General features: G+C 45.5%; 1 protein-coding gene across 6 annotated transcripts in view; it reads left to right on the top strand.

Annotated features, from left to right (window-relative positions):
- ABCA1 (ATP binding cassette subfamily A member 1) overlaps positions 1–16,785 on the top strand; it is a 122,902-nt gene that overhangs the window by 94,012 nt on the left and 12,105 nt on the right. For 5 of the 6 annotated variants that reach the window (XM_065045662.1, XM_065045661.1, XM_065045660.1 and 2 more), the window contains 24 exons: positions 510–715; positions 808–984; positions 1,566–1,788; positions 2,147–2,368; positions 2,970–3,174; positions 3,717–3,830; positions 4,306–4,477; positions 5,030–5,161; positions 5,693–5,832; positions 6,850–6,987; positions 7,525–7,745; positions 8,213–8,285; positions 8,838–9,040; positions 9,989–10,037; positions 10,949–11,062; positions 11,406–11,557; positions 12,022–12,146; positions 12,545–12,643; positions 13,839–14,028; positions 14,182–14,276; positions 14,657–14,689; positions 15,263–15,368; positions 16,054–16,128; positions 16,539–16,708. In XM_065045662.1, the coding sequence (XP_064901734.1) occupies positions 510–715; positions 808–984; positions 1,566–1,788; positions 2,147–2,368; positions 2,970–3,174; positions 3,717–3,830; positions 4,306–4,477; positions 5,030–5,161; positions 5,693–5,832; positions 6,850–6,987; positions 7,525–7,745; positions 8,213–8,285; positions 8,838–9,040; positions 9,989–10,037; positions 10,949–11,062; positions 11,406–11,557; positions 12,022–12,146; positions 12,545–12,643; positions 13,839–14,028; positions 14,182–14,276; positions 14,657–14,689; positions 15,263–15,368; positions 16,054–16,128; positions 16,539–16,708 (3,434 nt within the window). The remainder of the gene's footprint in view (positions 1–509; positions 716–807; positions 985–1,565; positions 1,789–2,146; positions 2,369–2,969; positions 3,175–3,716; positions 3,831–4,305; positions 4,478–5,029; positions 5,162–5,692; positions 5,833–6,849; positions 6,988–7,524; positions 7,746–8,212; positions 8,286–8,837; positions 9,041–9,988; positions 10,038–10,948; positions 11,063–11,405; positions 11,558–12,021; positions 12,147–12,544; positions 12,644–13,838; positions 14,029–14,181; positions 14,277–14,656; positions 14,690–15,262; positions 15,369–16,053; positions 16,129–16,538; positions 16,709–16,785) is intronic. The other variant, XM_065045663.1, reaches the window with a different exon arrangement.

Genomic DNA, 16,785 nt, shown 5'->3' with positions numbered 1-16,785 from the left:
TATGCTGAAGCCAGTAGCTGCTTTAAGCTGAGGAAGACATAGCAAATAACGAAATTTGTTTTATTTGGTCATCTTGGGAGATGAATGCAAACAGAAGCAGGCCTTGACTTGGTAGTTGCCTGGTCCAAAGCCTTCAGGTCTCTCCACTAATTTTTAGAGACTTTGAATCTAGTTTATTGGTAACAGGGAAAATAAGGCTATCTATGGAAATCAATGCTTGGATGGGGTTCTGTAGCTAGTACTACAAAGCTATCTAACATCTTGTCTAGAAAATACCTTTGCTGGGGTATTCCTCAGTGACATAGGTTTGACAAGCAGGAAAAATGACATCTCTAGCAGCTGTCTGGGGTACCATGAGCTATTGCAAAGTAGTCTGTCAGTGCAGCCATTTCTCGGGTGTGGCATTACCATTGCAGAGTTCTGCTTTTTTTTCCCTCCCAAATGTAAACAAAGTGTGTTCTGCTTTGGTTACTTATCCCATAAACACTTCCAAATCCGTCCCTGTCTAGTGTGTCAACCTGGACAAACTGGAGCCTGTGGCTACAGAAGTCCGGCTTATAAACAAGTCCTTGGAGCTTCTGGATGAAAGGAGGTTCTGGGCAGGCATAGTCTTCACTGAAATAGCTCCTAACAGCATAGAGCTCCCTCAACACGTGAAATACAAGATACGCATGGACATTGATAATGTGGAAAGGACTAACAAAATCAAGGATGGGTGAGTTGTGACATGCTGTTTTATGAACAGTTTCTTATGGAGGACTTGGTGATGAGGATTTCTAACAGAAAGGTCTTGTTCCCTTGGCACAGGTACTGGGATCCTGGTCCACGTGCTGACCCCTTTGAGGACATGCGCTATGTTTGGGGAGGCTTTGCCTACCTGCAGGATGTGGTAGAACAGGCTATCATCAGAGTGCAGACAGGCACGGAGAAGAAGACAGGAGTTTATGTGCAGCAGATGCCATACCCATGTTATGTGGATGACATGTATGTATGCAGGCTGCTTCAAAATCTCCCTTGGAAGGCATAGACTTTTGTCACTCCTCAGACATAGTATCTATCCCTACTATCAGTAGCAGGGGTAGTCTCCTTAGTTTTCCTAATCCCTGGAATTAGGGCACTTGCATGGAGGCTTTAGATATGTAATGACTTGCAGAGTCCTTCAGAAGGAGTCTGTACAGGAATTTCACATAAGAGTAGATTGCTGAGATGTGACCATATCTGTAGATGCAACACAGGAAAAATAGCACTGGGAAGAAAGCAGAGATGTAGGCATGGGAGAGCAGAAAGAGGACAGTTGATAGCAGTCCCTGGGAAAGACAGGTCATTACACTTGCTCTTACCCTGAGTGACATTTGTAACTCCAGCTTCCACTACAGGCTGAAGATGTGCATTAGACCCATTAGCCTCATACTGAGACACTGATCCTGTGTTGCACTCTATGCATCAGCTAGTTTGTGCAGTCAAGTCTTAGATGTCACCGTGCTTTGGTGGCCATTGAGTGGTACCTGAAGTCTCAGTGATATTTCTCACTGTGTCCTCCTGGCCCTTTTCCTTCCTTCTTTCAGATTTCTGCGTGTTATGAGCCGTTCCATGCCTCTCTTCATGACTCTAGCCTGGATCTACTCAGTGGCTGTGATAATTAAGGGCATTGTGTATGAGAAGGAAGCCCGGCTGAAGGAGACGATGAGGATTATGGGACTTGACAATGGCATCCTTTGGCTAAGCTGGTTCATTAGCAGTCTCATCCCTCTCTTGATGAGTGCAGGGCTGCTGGTGCTGATCCTTAAGGTGAGTTGGCTGGTTTGGTCTGCATCAGCATAATGTAGAACCCTGAGAGCCTGCTAAGCAGTGATCTGCACTGACACACTGGGGAGGAGCAAGTGAGTGTGCATTGACCATAAACTTTTTGGAAACAGAGTTTTAGAACAAAACAGATCTAAGCAGCTGAAAACAGCAAGGAGGGGCTGTAGCAGATTCAGTGCTCTTGAAAAGGTGCCTCTGATACTGTCCCACATCTGGGAATGCTGTTGTGCCAGTTGCAGCAAGCCCAGCCTCCCCTGAGCAGCCAGCTCTGCAGATCTGCTTGTACTAGAGCCACCTTGGAGAGCCCTTTCAAAGCCTGATGCACCTGTTGTTCTCCTGCCAGGTGGGGAATCTGCTGCCTTACAGTGACCCTAGTGTGGTGTTTGTTTTCCTCTCAATCTTCGCTGTTGTGACCATCCTCCAGTGCTTCCTCATCAGCACTGTGTTCTCCAGGGCCAACCTGGCAGCTGCCTGTGGGGGCATTGTCTACTTCACGCTGTACCTGCCTTATGTGCTCTGTGTTGCCTGGCAGGACTATATCAGCTTCTCACTTAAGATCTTTGCGGTAAGTCTTTAACTGCCTTCATTATTGGGCCTTCACCACTGGGCAGCTTTGTAGCTGGACACTGATAACAAGGGGGGTGGTGGCAATAGGAGGATAATTTTCCAGTGTAAGAGGCTATCAGGGCTGAGCTTGGTGAAGAGGTTGACTGAACCTGCAAGGAGCTGCTGGGAGGGTTTTGGTGGCTTTGGTAGTGGAGGTAATTCAGCTAGACTGAGTTGCCTTGATCTCTGTGTACTCTGATGCTGTAGCACCAAATATGCAGGCTGAAGGAACCAGCTGCCTTTGCACAAGACTTCTGATGAGGGTGTCTCTTAGTGATCTCTTCCCTTGCATAGAAGTCCAAAAAGCAAGGGAAAGAAAGCCAGGAAACAAACAATTCTGGGTGGTGGTCCAGCAGAGACTTCAGGCCTTGCTTGCTTGCTAGAACCATGACCACAGAGTCTGCCACTCTCTTCCTGCAAACAAGGTCATGCTTTTGGGACCTTTGACTTTTTCTATAAGGCTTCTGGACTGTGTCCCTTAGCCTTGTGCTAGAGCTGAGCTGCCCAATTGGTGAGTAGTTGTCAAAAACTTAATGCATATTCATGCCTCTCATTTGCAGAGCCTGCTGTCCCCAGTAGCCTTTGGCTTCGGTTGTGAGTACTTTGCACTGTTTGAGGAGCAGGGAGTTGGTGTTCAGTGGGACAACTTCTTTGAGAGCCCGTTGGAAGAAGATGGCTTTAGCATCACCACATCTGCTGTCATGATGCTGTTTGACACCTTCCTATATGGGGTCATGACCTGGTACATTGAGTCTGTCTTCCCAGGTGAGGTGTGCTTCTGAGGGAGTATTAGGTCTTCACACTTATAAATAGATCCTTTCATTCATTTACCAAGGTGCAAATTTGGCCCATTTTTAAGTGAAGCTGCAGAAAGATCACAGAGGAAAACCACAGACCAGCATCACAGCAAGGTTGTTACTACAGATAGCAATGACTGTTACCCAGCACAGAGGCTGTGTGCCATTATGGTGGTGGCTGAGCTAGTGCTAGATGCTTTGCTGCAATTCAGCTTTTACCTTCTCTGAACTGCTAAGGCTACAGACCTTGCTGCAGGGGAGGAGTTGAGAGTATCAGCACCACATGTGGCTGCTTAGCACCTTCCAGCACAGGGCTTTTAACCTTAAAGTGGAACCTGGGAAGGAGATGTCTCTTACCCCTAAAGTCTGGCAATGTCTTGGTCAAGAAAGAACTGAGTCCTGCCTAACCTAGATGCTTACTGAGGGTGGAATACTTCCCTTCTTGTCTTGAAAGCTAATACAAGAAAAAGCACAGATGCAATCAGGCTCATGTAATGCTTTTCTCTTCAGGCCAGTATGGGATTCCTAGGCCCTGGTACTTTCCTTTCACAAAGTCCTATTGGTTTGGTGAGGAACCACGGGAGAGACAGCACCCTGATCCTGATCAGAAGGGGCCTTCAGAAGGTGAGTACAGGGGGCAGAGCCTTTTTGTAATGAAGTGTTGTGGTCTGCATTTTTGTAAGTGGAGTCCAAGGATAGCAGGACTGGCATAGCTAAGGTGAAATCATCATCCCTTTCTTTTAAGAGTTTGTGTATGCTGATCAGATGGGTGTATCCGGATAAACCTGAGGTACTTTGCCCACTTGTATGCCGGTGGGTACTCCAGCCCTATGGGGTTGAGAATTCCTCTCATTTTTGCCAACCCCTGTTTACACTGAAGATCTCCAACTTCCAAATGAGTCCAGTAGAGAGAAAAGAGCTAAAGGACAACTTTCATGGAGGTTCCTGTCCCTGAGGAAGAAATTGGGTCAGTTTTTCACATAGCTCATTTGTCCTTGGATCACCATAGACTTGGCGAATGTGATGTTTGTTATAACTCCCACACAGCTGCTCTTAAAAACTATCGTATCCCTCTCTCCCTTGCTCTGTTTCCTTCTAGTCTGCAAGGAGGAAGAGCCTGTGCATCTGAGCCTTGGTGTTTCCATCCAGAAGCTGGTCAAGGTTTATCGTGATGGCAAGAAAGTTGCTGTAGATGGTCTCACACTCAACTTCTATGAAGGACAGATCACCTCCTTTCTGGGACATAATGGAGCAGGGAAAACCACTACCATGTAAGAGCAAAGGAATGCTTTAAGACAGTTGGGGAAGTGACTGAATACTGCAGTTCTTATTAATATGATAGAGGTAGAGGTACAACTTCAGTGTGGGAGCTACTGCAGACTAGGGTACTCCACTGATTTCAGTGAAGCTCTGCTGACTTAGCCTAGTTGTGCAGCTGCCTCAGAAGATGCACAGATACAGGGGACTGAGACTGGAGGTAGTTCGGGTTGAGGCTGTGCCGAGTGAATCTGGGGGCAGCACTTTTTAGTAATGCCACTTGTGATTCTGACTTAGCAGTGTAAGGAAATGGATTGGGACTGAAAGGAGTTTTAGAGGAAAAGGTATTTCCTTCGGTCAGTGTCAGGTGGGTGTGCTTTGATTGTGCACTGTTAAAACCATTGGAGCTGATTTTTTTAATCTGTTAGAGAGATATCTCTCAGACTACTTTCCTGATGTGGGAGTTCTGCTGAGCTTCTACCCACTCTTCATTCATCCATCCTGTCATATGAAGCAGCCAACTTCCTAATAGTGAAACCTGCTTATCTGTTGCATTTGTCTTTCAGGTCCATCTTGACTGGCTTATTTCCCCCAACTTCGGGTACAGCCTTCATCCTGGGCAAAGATATCCGCTCGGAGCTCAGCACCATCAGGCAGAACCTGGGTGTCTGTCCACAACACAATGTGCTGTTTGACTTGTGAGTAGCATCTCTGACATGCATGGCTGGTGTTATCCAACACATGTTTGGGTTCTTTAGGCGACAGTAGTGTACTTTCAGTTACAACAGTCCTATCTTTATCTGTGTGTGTGGTGTGAGACAGTGGGATGATCTGAGATTGGTACAAGGACATTCTGTTTATTAGCACATTTATATGTGCCTGTGAATTATCATCAAGAGCCTACACTTTCATCTTTCTCATGTCTTTGAAGAAATCTGCTCTATTAAACTGAATTAGGCCAAATGTTTCTTCAGTGCCTAGTGATGTGGGATGTTTGGGGTACTCTGTCAAGCACCGCTTAAGGGGGATTATTTACATTGACGCTGAATGGCGACACCTTGAAATCAGGCCCAAGCTGAGCACACCCAGTCTGTTGCTCCTTCCTGAAACCTCAGCCTTAAAATATATTTTCCTGAGCAAACAAAACATGCCTGCTGAAATGCTGATGCAAGGGATGAATCCTAGGATGGTGCTCTCAGCTGTCACCTAAGCCTGCTCCTGTTTCCTAGGCTGACTGTAGAGGAGCACATCTGGTTCTATGCTCGGCTCAAAGGTCTGTCAGAAAAGAAGGTGAAAGAGGAGATGGAGCAGATGGCAATGGATGTTGGTTTGCCCCACAAACTGAAAGCGAGGACAAACAAACTCTCTGGTAGGTTCACCTGCTTTTACAGTTCTCAGCTGCTTCCTCAGCCCCAGAAAACCTCTGTTGGTTTTCACAGAGCCTGTATCATGGACCTTGGTTGGGCCACCAATTAAGTGTAGACTACCACATGATTAAACACTTAAGGAAATCAGTTATTAAGTACCTAATCAGTATGTCTTACAAAATTTAACAATCTTACACAATCTTATGCTGTCTAATGGCCATAAGTCACTCACATTCTCTGAGTATTTTGTACTTGTTTCCATCATGACATAGTTCAGCTACATGTGATGTGTTTTCCAGATACTAATATGTTTGAGTTTTATGGGTTTAGGTGAGAGTGGCTTAAACCATAATCTCCAAGTACCTTGCTGTTTGTGAACCATATGTGCATTTCTTATGCTAACTTCTGCATGTTCAATCAGTGTCCTGGAGAGTTCCTCCCTGTTGTTTGGGAGTGGCAGGATTCCTGTATTAGTCTGTACCACATAGCTGGGGGACTGAGACTACTTTGACTAAGCTGTCAGCATAGCCTGTGCATTTGATCTTGGGAAGGGAGAGCAATTTGCCATAGGTTGACTTCAGTATTGAAAAGTGTAATATAATTCCTTGCTGCTGTATCTGGCACACTTCCACAGGAGTGGTGTCTTCTTGGGGACCTATTTCTGCAGCTTCAGGCTCTGGAGACCTGTGCCTCAGATCCTCAAATATGGTTAGGCCTCCAAGTTGGTGACCTACCACTGTTGAGGTAGTGTGATTCTCTTATTGAGGGGCTTGCAAGGCATGATTTTCTGCATTAGAAGGAGAGTTGGACTCCACTGGGAGAAAACCATCCAGATGAATTATCCCTTATCCTGAAGTTGATGAGGCCCTGAAAAACTGAAACAGCAGAAGTGCTTGGTCTTCTCAGTGTGCAATTCTGCTTTCTCTTAGAGAGCTCATTACCCACTGTGTTGCAGCTATTGCTGTTCATCTTATCTCTGCATCAGCCTGAACACCTCTTTTTCTTCTTGTGCCTGTCAGGTGGCATGCAGAGGAAGCTCTCAGTTGCCTTAGCCTTTGTTGGTGGCTCCAAGGTTGTCATTCTGGATGAGCCTACAGCTGGGGTGGATCCTTATTCTCGCAGAGGGATATGGGAGTTGCTCCTGAAGTATCGGCAAGGTATGTGGTCTTTTTCTCTACTCCTAACGAATGCTTTATGGAAAACGAAAATCAACCTGATTTGTGACTGTTCTCAAAGTAGCGATGTGCCTTTGCAAATCTGTTGTTGCCTGCACTGAGGAAGGAACAAAGACTATGCAGAACAAGGGTGTTCTGGTCTCTCATCTGTGCACCTTTCTCATCCTGTTTGTGTCAGAGCTCACGAACAAAGTTCCTCATGGGGTTACAAGGGCAGTTGAAGTCAGAAATTCACCCTTGGTATGCAGCAGTGTCCTGTTCTCTGTGCGGCCAGCCTTTCTGACGTGAAATTAATCTGCCTTTTCTGAGCATGACAAGGACCTGTAGAGAGTGGGGAGGATAAACCCATGGCAGCAGTTGTGAACCTTTTCCGTACTGCTTTTCTTGTTCAAAGGAGCCTGCGCTTTTGTCATCAACCTCCCATCCAACGTCATGGCAAGATCCAGATGCTTGTGACTTTGGATTGGGAACATGGGAATGGTTGACTTACCAGCAGTGTCTTCCGTTACTTTCTTCCAGGCCGCACTATCATTCTCTCCACGCACCACATGGATGAGGCAGATATTCTGGGGGACCGGATTGCCATCATTTCTCATGGCAAGCTCTGCTGTGTTGGCTCTTCCCTCTTCCTGAAGAACCAGCTGGGAACAGGCTATTATTTGACCCTGGTCAAGAAGGATGTAGACTCCTCTCTGAGTTCCTGCCGAAACAGCAGCAGCACAGTGTCCTATCTGAAAAAGGTACAGCTGACCCTTCCTGCTCATATTCCTTCTTCCTTCATGAAATCTTAGGCTTATGGGAAGCAGGAGGTAAGATTTTTACACTGTAGAATGTCTCAAAGAGAAATCCCTTATTCTCTACAAGAAGCATTACCTGCTTGTATAGGTACCATGCCAGATCATGTCTGGTTAAACTGTTGCATGGGACATACACCTCGATTATAGTTTCCTTCAATGCTGGTGCTCCAAAGTTTACTGGAGAAATACAGAATAGGTGAAACGCACGCTTTTGTAATGCTCACTTCTGTAACTGTGACCTCTTCTATTTCAGCCCTTTGCAGTGGGCTATGTCACAGTTACTTTGACTCTTCTGTGAAGTATCCAGCATGTTGCAGCATCTGGTTGGAATTGCCTAGAGTGCAGCATATGGTGGGCCCCTTTTTGATTAAACAGCAGGAACCAATGGTTGTCTTCTGTTTTGTGCCCAGGATGACAGTGTCTCCCAGAGCAGCTCTGACGCTGGCCTTGGCAGTGACCATGAAAGTGATACACTGACAATAGGTGAGGCTTGGAAAAGAACATAAGATTCAGTCTTCGTGCTGACATGGCTCTATCTTTGACCTTGGACAACTGCCTTAACCTCATGCCCCTGTGTAGCCACAATCTTGGGACAAGTATTAAATTCACAGGGGAGGTATTTAAAAATCTGTGAGTAGTAAAACCTTTTTCTTTGAGTCATTTTGGGTTCAAGATGTCCTGAGATTTAATATCCAATGATTATATATAATAATTGCTAGGCCTGTTAGCAGTATGTAACGTTTGTGAGTGAATTGTATGCCAGTGACTTGCAGTATTGCCAGAAGCATGTAAAAGCTCTCCCAAATTCTGCAAATAGAAAGAATAGCTAGTCTTGGGTCCAGGATTTCATCCAAGCTTGTGTTAAATGTAAAAAGAAAACAGTCTATTTCCATGGAAAGTCTGCTTCCCAGAGATGTCCCATTTTCCCTCCTTTCTTTTTTTTTTTTCCCTCTGGTAAGGGTTTTCAGACTTGGCTCTTGTTTCCACATAATGAATAACAAGATGAACACCATGTTTTACTTTTGGTTCTTCTAGATGTCTCTGCAATTTCAAATCTCATTACAAAGCATGTTTCTGAGGCCAGGCTGGTGGAGGACATTGGTCATGAATTAACCTATGTCTTGCCATACAAGGCTGCTAAAGAGGGAGCTTTTGTAGAGCTGTTCCATGAAATTGATGACCGTCTCTCTGATCTTGGCATTTCCAGCTACGGCATCTCTGAAACCACTCTGGAGGAGGTAAGTGTGCTGAAGGTTGCCTTTTGACTTAAAAATAGGCAAAATTAATCATGGCAGAAATAAGAACAAGATGGAGCTTTGTGTTCCTCTCCAAAATGGATTGTCTTCATACCTGTTTAAGTGTGTGCTCAGAAGTGTGCATTAAAAACTGAAATGTAGTATGAGCAAGTGTAGACAGGGCTCTTGTACTCAGTTGCACTTCACTGAGATATCAAGAAGGCTGGCCCCCAATTTGCTTCTAAGATAAACAACTTTGGGGTATTTTTAGGGATGCCTCGTGCTGCACTTAACTGAAAACACATATTTCAGTACTGGAGACCATACTTCACAGCTGCATACCTTTGCCAGGGATGTTTTTAGGGTTTGTTCTTTGTTGGCTGTGTTCCAACTGACAAGTCTCACTTTTTTTATCACACAAGTACCGTGCAATTTATCCCATTTATGTGAAATATATTTTTGTTTTAACAACAAGGGAAGCTGAGAAGGTGGTGATGTCACTCATTGAGATTGCCCTCTAGGTCCTCCCACATCTGTGAAGGCCTTGGCGGCTATCTGCAATTTGATTTTTATTTTTTCTGGTTTAGGAGAGTCTGTGGGACAAACCCCACAGAGGTGCGTATTCCAGCATGAACAGGAGCATGAGACTAGCAGCAGGATGTTTTCCCAAATGTAGTAACTAGGTCTTTATCTGACACATGGGAAAAAGCTTGTATGTGAGAACTGACATTGGAAATGAGGAATGGCTGGTATATGTGGTTACAGACTGGCTTCTGGAAGCTGGAGAGAAGACACAAAGTCCATGTCCCCATCATGCAGGGGATAAACCCTATGTCCTCTGTTCTTGTGCTACATCTGTTGGTCTTGTGCTCTCTCATGGCATCTCCTGAAGCAGTCTTTGTAGTTTTGCTTCTCTTGTAATTTTCACTGACACTTATCACTGCTTTTCAGATTTTCTTGAAAGTGGCTGATGACAGTGGTGTGGATGCAGAAACCTCAGGTGGGTGTAGTAGTTTTGTGCAGTGTTGAAGGGGACTTCAGAGGGAGGTACCCTTTCGTATGGTATTTGTGCTGCTTATCACAAGGCAGACCAAGCCTAGATAGTTCAGAAGTAAAATCTTGGTGCAGGATGTAGCTCCCAGGGGAATAAAGGGTCTAGTGGGTATCTCAAATGAGGAACATTCCTGATCTCCCCAGCCTTGGGCAGGTGGGTGACCTTTGTTTATAGCAGGATGTCTAGCTAGACGGTGACACATGCCAAGGTGTGAAAGGCCCTGTTTCAGACTGAACTGGAACTCTTCAGTGCTAATATTTTCAATTACCTAAAATAGCTGTTCTTAATATAGTTAATGTGTCCTTTTATATACTGTGACTATTGTTGGCTCAGTGGTAGCATGTTTATTTTACAACAGTGGAGAGTTTCTAGTGTTTGAATGTATTGTTAATTCCTTGACTGACATTATTGTGTACGCTGAAAAACTCTTGACAGGGTCAAACTGCAGTAGGGATCAAATGACTTTTTCTTCCTGAGAGCAGCTCACTGCACTAAGTGCTTATGCCAGCATTTCCTGATAAACTAGTGCTAGCAAATGGCGCCTGGAGTCATATACATAGTAAGGAAGAATTGTCTTTCAGTGACAGCAGCCTGCCGCTTCCATGGATAAATGAAAAACAAGTGTCCACTGCTCTGGAAGAAGCTTCTCGGACAGCACACAGAAAAATCGTGTATAAAACATGTGACCCTTGTAGAGAGACATTATTTGTTTTACCTGTGCTGGAGTCACTCCAGATCAGCCCCTCAGTTTTAAAATGGAAGACTTGGAAAACGAAAATTATATTGTTTTGATTTTTCTGGGGCTAATTGGAGATCAACTGAAACAGTTCAGGTAATCATAACTGCCTTTGTTTCAGATGGGACACTGCCAGCCAGAAGGAACAGGCGTGTGTTTGGAGACAGACAGAGCTGCCTTCGTCCGTTTACAGAAGATGATGCATTTGATCCTAATGATTCAGACATAGATCCAGGTATTGCTGGGCCTCAAGCCTGTTTTCTTCTTGCGAACACTCTTTCATATTATAAGTACTGCAAATTTTAAGTCTTAGAATGCCAAAGGAGTGGTAGCTTATTTGCCTTTAAGAACAGTGGGCAGTGCAGTATCCACAGCCTGCTCAATCCTCCCATTGAAGGCTCAGAGAGATAAGGGTGAAAATGCATTTATGTGAATTTCTGTTGCTGTCTTTGGTTACCATACTCTTTTATTTTTGATGAGTGCGAGTAACTGCTCCAGTCATGATCCTGTGTCTCCAGCACAGAAGTGCCCAGAGAACATCTCTGAGCTTTTTAATGAGGGTCATTTCTTCTTGCTAGCAGAATCCAGAGAGACGGACCTTCTCAGTGGCATGGATGGAAAAGGCTCCTACCAGATGAAGGGCTGGAAGCTCACCCAGCAGCAGTTCATGGCTCTGTTGTGGAAGAGGCTGCTTATTGCCAAGAGAAGCCGCAAGGGATTCTTTGCTCAGGTGAGAGGACCCGACATGTGCGGGTCCCCCAGCAGGGTCAGCTCTGGACCATGCACTGTACTCAGTGTTTCAGGTGGGCAGAAAACGTCAAGGGAATACAGATAACCAAAACTGGTCTTCGCTGTATATCTGAGCAAAAGGAAGCCTGTGCAAGTGAAAGGAGTTACATGACGACCAAATGGTTACAGTGTTCTTGCACAGCAAGGATGCAGCTGAGGTTCAAATCCAAACTTGGCCCTGAGCAGCATTTACAGGCTGAATCCTCTGCATCCCATTTCAGTGCCGTGATTGAATGCTAGGATAGGTCTTGTATTGGTGTCAAGTAATGTCTTGGTGTAAATAGCAAAGACCTTCCTTGGGAAACTTTCAAAAAATTTTGATCCATTAAGTGACTCACACATAGTTCCTGGTGCCTTTGGAAATATCCACTTTAAAAAGGACTTGCTCTTTCCTTGCAATTTCAGATTGTGCTGCCCGCTGTCTTTGTGTGTATTGCTCTCATGTTCAGCCTGATCGTTCCTCCATTTGGGAAGTATCCTAGCCTGGAACTACAGCCCTGGATGTATGATGAGCAGTACACTTTTATTAGGTACGTTTCTTGTGGCCTAGAAGTGTTGCTAAATCCTGTAATTCTGTTCTTCTCCACAAACATGAATTACCTGGGTTCCTTACCAGGTTGTTTTAATTTGTTTTCTGTGCTTAGCTCAGAAGAGTCCTTAGCTCAAGAGTCTTGGTATTTTCTTTTTGGACCTTTAAATCCCAACTGTAACTACTGGCAAGGCCATAACCATTTCTGAATGGTGCTGTGATTCAATTAATACTATGCACAAAGACCTAGGCCAAGCATTCTTCAAAGGAAAATCTCCACCCACATAATTTTCCTGAGCTCTTTCACTGTGCTCTCAGCCTTGTGCTGCTGCTGCTGCTGCTTTTGCTGTGTGCCTGTTATCCCACTGATCTGATAGTGTTTCTCTGCTGTACCCATAGCAATGATGCTCCAGAAGATGCAGGTACTCAGAGGCTTTTGGATGCCCTTCTCAATAAGCCAGGTTTTGGGACACGCTGTATGCAGGGACACTCCATCCCGTAAGTAGAACTCTGGGCTGGGAAGAAGAAGCCCAGTCGTGGCTTCTGGTCACCCAGTAGATTTAGCCACCTCTAGGGAATGATAGTCATGTATGGCCAGAGCAAAGTTTAAGCTGAAAGAGTTGCCATTATGTTTAGTTTTTCTGCTCAGAACCTTTTAGAAAATTACCAGCCCTCAGCATGGTATGGGAGTGAGGTTTGAATGCAAGTCCTTACTGACAGAGATAGAAAGGAGACAGTAGTCTCTTCCTCAGATTACTGTTTGTTCCTGAATGTGGAAAAGGATGTAGTCATGTTGCTGTATGTTGTTGACTGTAGCTATTCCCCTTCCACAATCTTTTGTTTCTAGCTGCACTAGAAACCTGGGTTAGCACCCCCACAAACAACAGTAGAAAGAGTGAAGAGCCAGACAGCATTGGTGTTGTTTTCTAGCTCTGCTGCTGACTTGCTGCATGGCCTTGGGCAAATCACTGGAGATCCAGGGTGTAAGTGGAGAAGGGGTATGTGGAGTCCAGGATGATGTGTCTCTTCCTGGAAGAACTGCAGCTCCTGTTCACAGGATGATGGGAACAGGGGCAAGGAGCCCTGTGTTCTGGCCAGTGGTGAAAAGTAAGCTGTATCTTGCAAAGCAGACACAGGAGCTGGGTTATTCCACCCTGGGGCATGGTGAACAGGCTTCCCACTGATGCTGCCTTTGGTGCCAGCAGTATTCTGGTGCTCCAAAGGCAGAAATGTCATCCAAGAAATTACTGTCTAACATGATCTTCAAATCAGAGAGTATCTTTAGTTGGAAGAGATGCATAAGGATCATTGAGTCCAACTCCCTGCTCCTCACAGGACTACTTAAAACTAAACCGTAAGACTAAAAGCATCATCCAGATGCTTCTTGAACTCTGGATGTTTTGTGTGCTGGGATTGACTGAAGTATGGCACTCACATGCTGTGGAGCAAATGAGAAGAGGGGAGTATCCAGCACTACTCGGTGTTGGCCAACCTCGGTCTCTTTGGCACTGGGATGTGTTACAAACTGCAGGTTTCTGTTGCTCTGAGCTGTTTGTTTCAGTGAGTTCAGGCTCTTTGAAAAACAGTCTGACTCTTCTGGAGACTGTGGTGCCTGTTATTTATATGGCTTGCAAGCAAAGCCCATCATAGTTGTTTTGAAAACTGTATTTGCCTTGCCTCTTTCCTGACACAGAAATACTCCTTGCACTGTTGGACAGAAGGAATGGACCACCACTTCAGTCCCAGACTCAGTGCTGGACATCTTCTTGAAAGGCAACTGGAGCATGGAGAACCCTTCCCCATCTTGTGAGTGCAGCAATGAGAAGATCAAGAAGATGCTGCCTGTGTGCCCACCTGGTGCAGGTGGGCTGCCACCCCCACAGGTAGGAGGGAGCTCAGTGGTACTGTGATGAGGGATGTTCCTGGAGAGCAGGGTGGCTGGGTGTGATTCTTGTGTGCAGCACTACACGCTGTGTTTAAGTCCACCTCTGCATTTTCTTATGGGTGTTTATCTGTGTTTTCTCTGGTGACACCAGCGTGAGCAAGACACTGCTGACATCCTCCAGAATCTGACAGGCCGCAATATATCGGACTATTTAGTGAAGACTTACGCACAAATCATTGGGAAAAGGTAGCTATTGAACACACCCCCTTCCTTCTTGCCCTCACCAAGTGCTGCTTGCTGTATGAGGGATTCTGCACAGATCAGGCAAATAAGCCTGGGCAACCCAGACTCTCAGCAGTGAACCAGACCTACTCAGCCTCTCAGACTGCTGTGATCTACAGCTCAGATGATGTTTCTGCTCTATTAGTGATGCTGTGGCAGCTCTGAGGAGGTGTTCTGAGCCTTGTTGGCAGAGTCCAGGGATTACACCAAACAGAAGTGGTGGGACAGATGCCAGATATGAGAGGCTGTTACACTCTTGTGCTTGGCCATGTGCCTGCAGCACTAGTAGATATGTTTCTTCTCTTGTTCCGTGTATTATACATCAGCTTTCTTTGTTTTTACAGCTTAAAGAATAAGATCTGGGTGAATGAGTTCAGGTGAGTCACTGCCTTTTCTTTAGTTTGTATGTGTTCAATAACCCTTGAGCACTGTATTAAGCAGGACAGACTCACCCTGCTTTGCAGTTAGTTTTGTCTGACTCTTAGCTGCCAAATGTTGAGGATGCATGTTTAAGGATAAACTGGGACAACCCAGACTACATCACTGTGAAGTGTGTCTGCCTTTTTCAGAGAACAGTATTGACTTGAAATGATTTGCAGTACTGGCCTACTCATACTCCATCTTGGGAGATACTGTTCTTTCAAGCAAGGAAGGCAGGGACATGTCCTGCTTTGCCTGCACTGGCAGCAGAGGATAGCTGCATTCATTAAATGGAACAGCACACTGAGCAGCCATAAGATGGATATTTAACCCCAGAAAGAAGGAGTAGGAGGCATCATGGCTAAGCAGCAGTGTAAGATCATCAAAATAATCCCTACATATAAGAGTGTAGACACTTGCCTTGAATATAGTACAGGAAGAAGAGACATTTGGGGAGGGAGGAGGAATGGCATTTTCTGGAGGTCAGTGAGTATTTAAGTCTTTGCATCACTTTGTATCTGAATTTTCAGGTATGGTGGCTTTTCCTTGGGAGCCAGCAGTTCCCTCATGCTTCCTCCAAGCCATGAAGTCACTGATGCCATTAAACAGGTGAAGAAAATCTTGGAGCTAGCCCAGGTGAGCAGCTGTCCCCCAGAAGCTCAGAATACACTAATGTCAGTGTCTTGTTACTTGAAAGATGAATTGGAAGTCATAAAATCGGGAGTGTGTGTATGTTAGCTATGCTCAGTGGCTTTTCCCCATTGCCTCTGAGCTGGGGTCTCCCAGGCTGGTGTCTGGGAGCAGCAGAAGGCTTTGGTACATGGGTGCATTGCTGATGTGACTTCTTCCCAATACCAGGTGCAACCCAGTGGGGATGACAGACATGTCTGGGTGTTTCATGGCAGGACAGTGTGGGCTGTCTTGAGGAATTAAGTGGTTGCCACCTCATTCAAAACCTCAGTTGAGGCCTCCTGTGCTGAGTCTGCCCTGGCTCACAAGATAATTTGGGCCACTGCTTTATTCAGAGACTGCCTGTGGGCTGCAATGTCTCTGAAGGTTGCCTGCAACCCTTCTTAATACTTACTGCTGGGAAGAAAGCAGGCCTAAGGCTGACCTCTCTTACCAGTGAGACTGCAGAAAGGAAAGAGGGGAGGAAAGCTGCAGTTTCTCAGCCTTCTTATCACCTCCAGCTTGGTGGATACAGGCTGCAGAATGGAAAGAAAACTGTCAGAGCTGTGGAAAAGTGTGACCCCTACTAGATTCCAGGACATGAAAAAAGGTAATCTTAAAGAAGAAGTAATGGTCTATTTGCTGTTTGCAGGGGAGTTCTGGAGATCGGTTTCTCAACAGCTTGTCAAGTTTCATGAAAGGCCTGGATACAAAAAACAACGTGAAGGTAAATTAACCAATCCTTACTGCTGTGCCTGCTATTTAAAGCTCTGGTAACCTGGAGTTATTTTCAGTTGGCAAAGTCCCAGCAGTTTGCCATGGACAGCTGTGCAGACTAGAGCTCTTTGTGTTTGCTAGGGGAGCAAATGCATCTTGTATTCTCGTGTGTGTTTCCCCAAGATCTGTTTCTCCCCTGGAGTCTAGGTCTAAAGCTCAGAAGTTCAGTGCTAGCTTCCAGCAGCCTCTGGTGGTTATTGATTAAACTGTATATTCTGTCCCTGAGCAAACTAGTTGTAAAGGTGTGGAAAGAAATTATATGCCCTCCATAGAGGAAAGGATGTTCTGCAGGACTCAGGAGTGCCTCTTGGGTAGCTCATGTACCTGGTGCCTTTCTGATGCTGATGTCATCTCTTGCAGGTGTGGTTCAACAATAAGGGCTGGCATGCCATTGCCTCCTTCCTGAATGTGATCAACAATGCCATGCTTCGGGCCAACCTGCAGCAGGACAAAAACCCTAGTGCTTATGGGATCACTGCCTTCAATCACCCACTCAACCTCACCAAGCAGCAACTCTCTGAAGTGGCCCTGTAAGTCCTGATATGAACGTGAATGGGTTTAGACTCACCAGCTGCTGATTACTGGAAACAGGCAACATGCGAGGTTT

This window comes from Columba livia, chromosome Z (genome assembly GCF_036013475.1).
Source record: "Columba livia isolate bColLiv1 breed racing homer chromosome Z, bColLiv1.pat.W.v2, whole genome shotgun sequence".
Lineage (NCBI taxonomy): Eukaryota > Metazoa > Chordata > Aves > Columbiformes > Columbidae > Columba > Columba livia.
The sequence above is the reverse complement of the archived record's forward strand: the minus strand, read 5'-3'. Positions and strand labels throughout refer to the sequence as shown.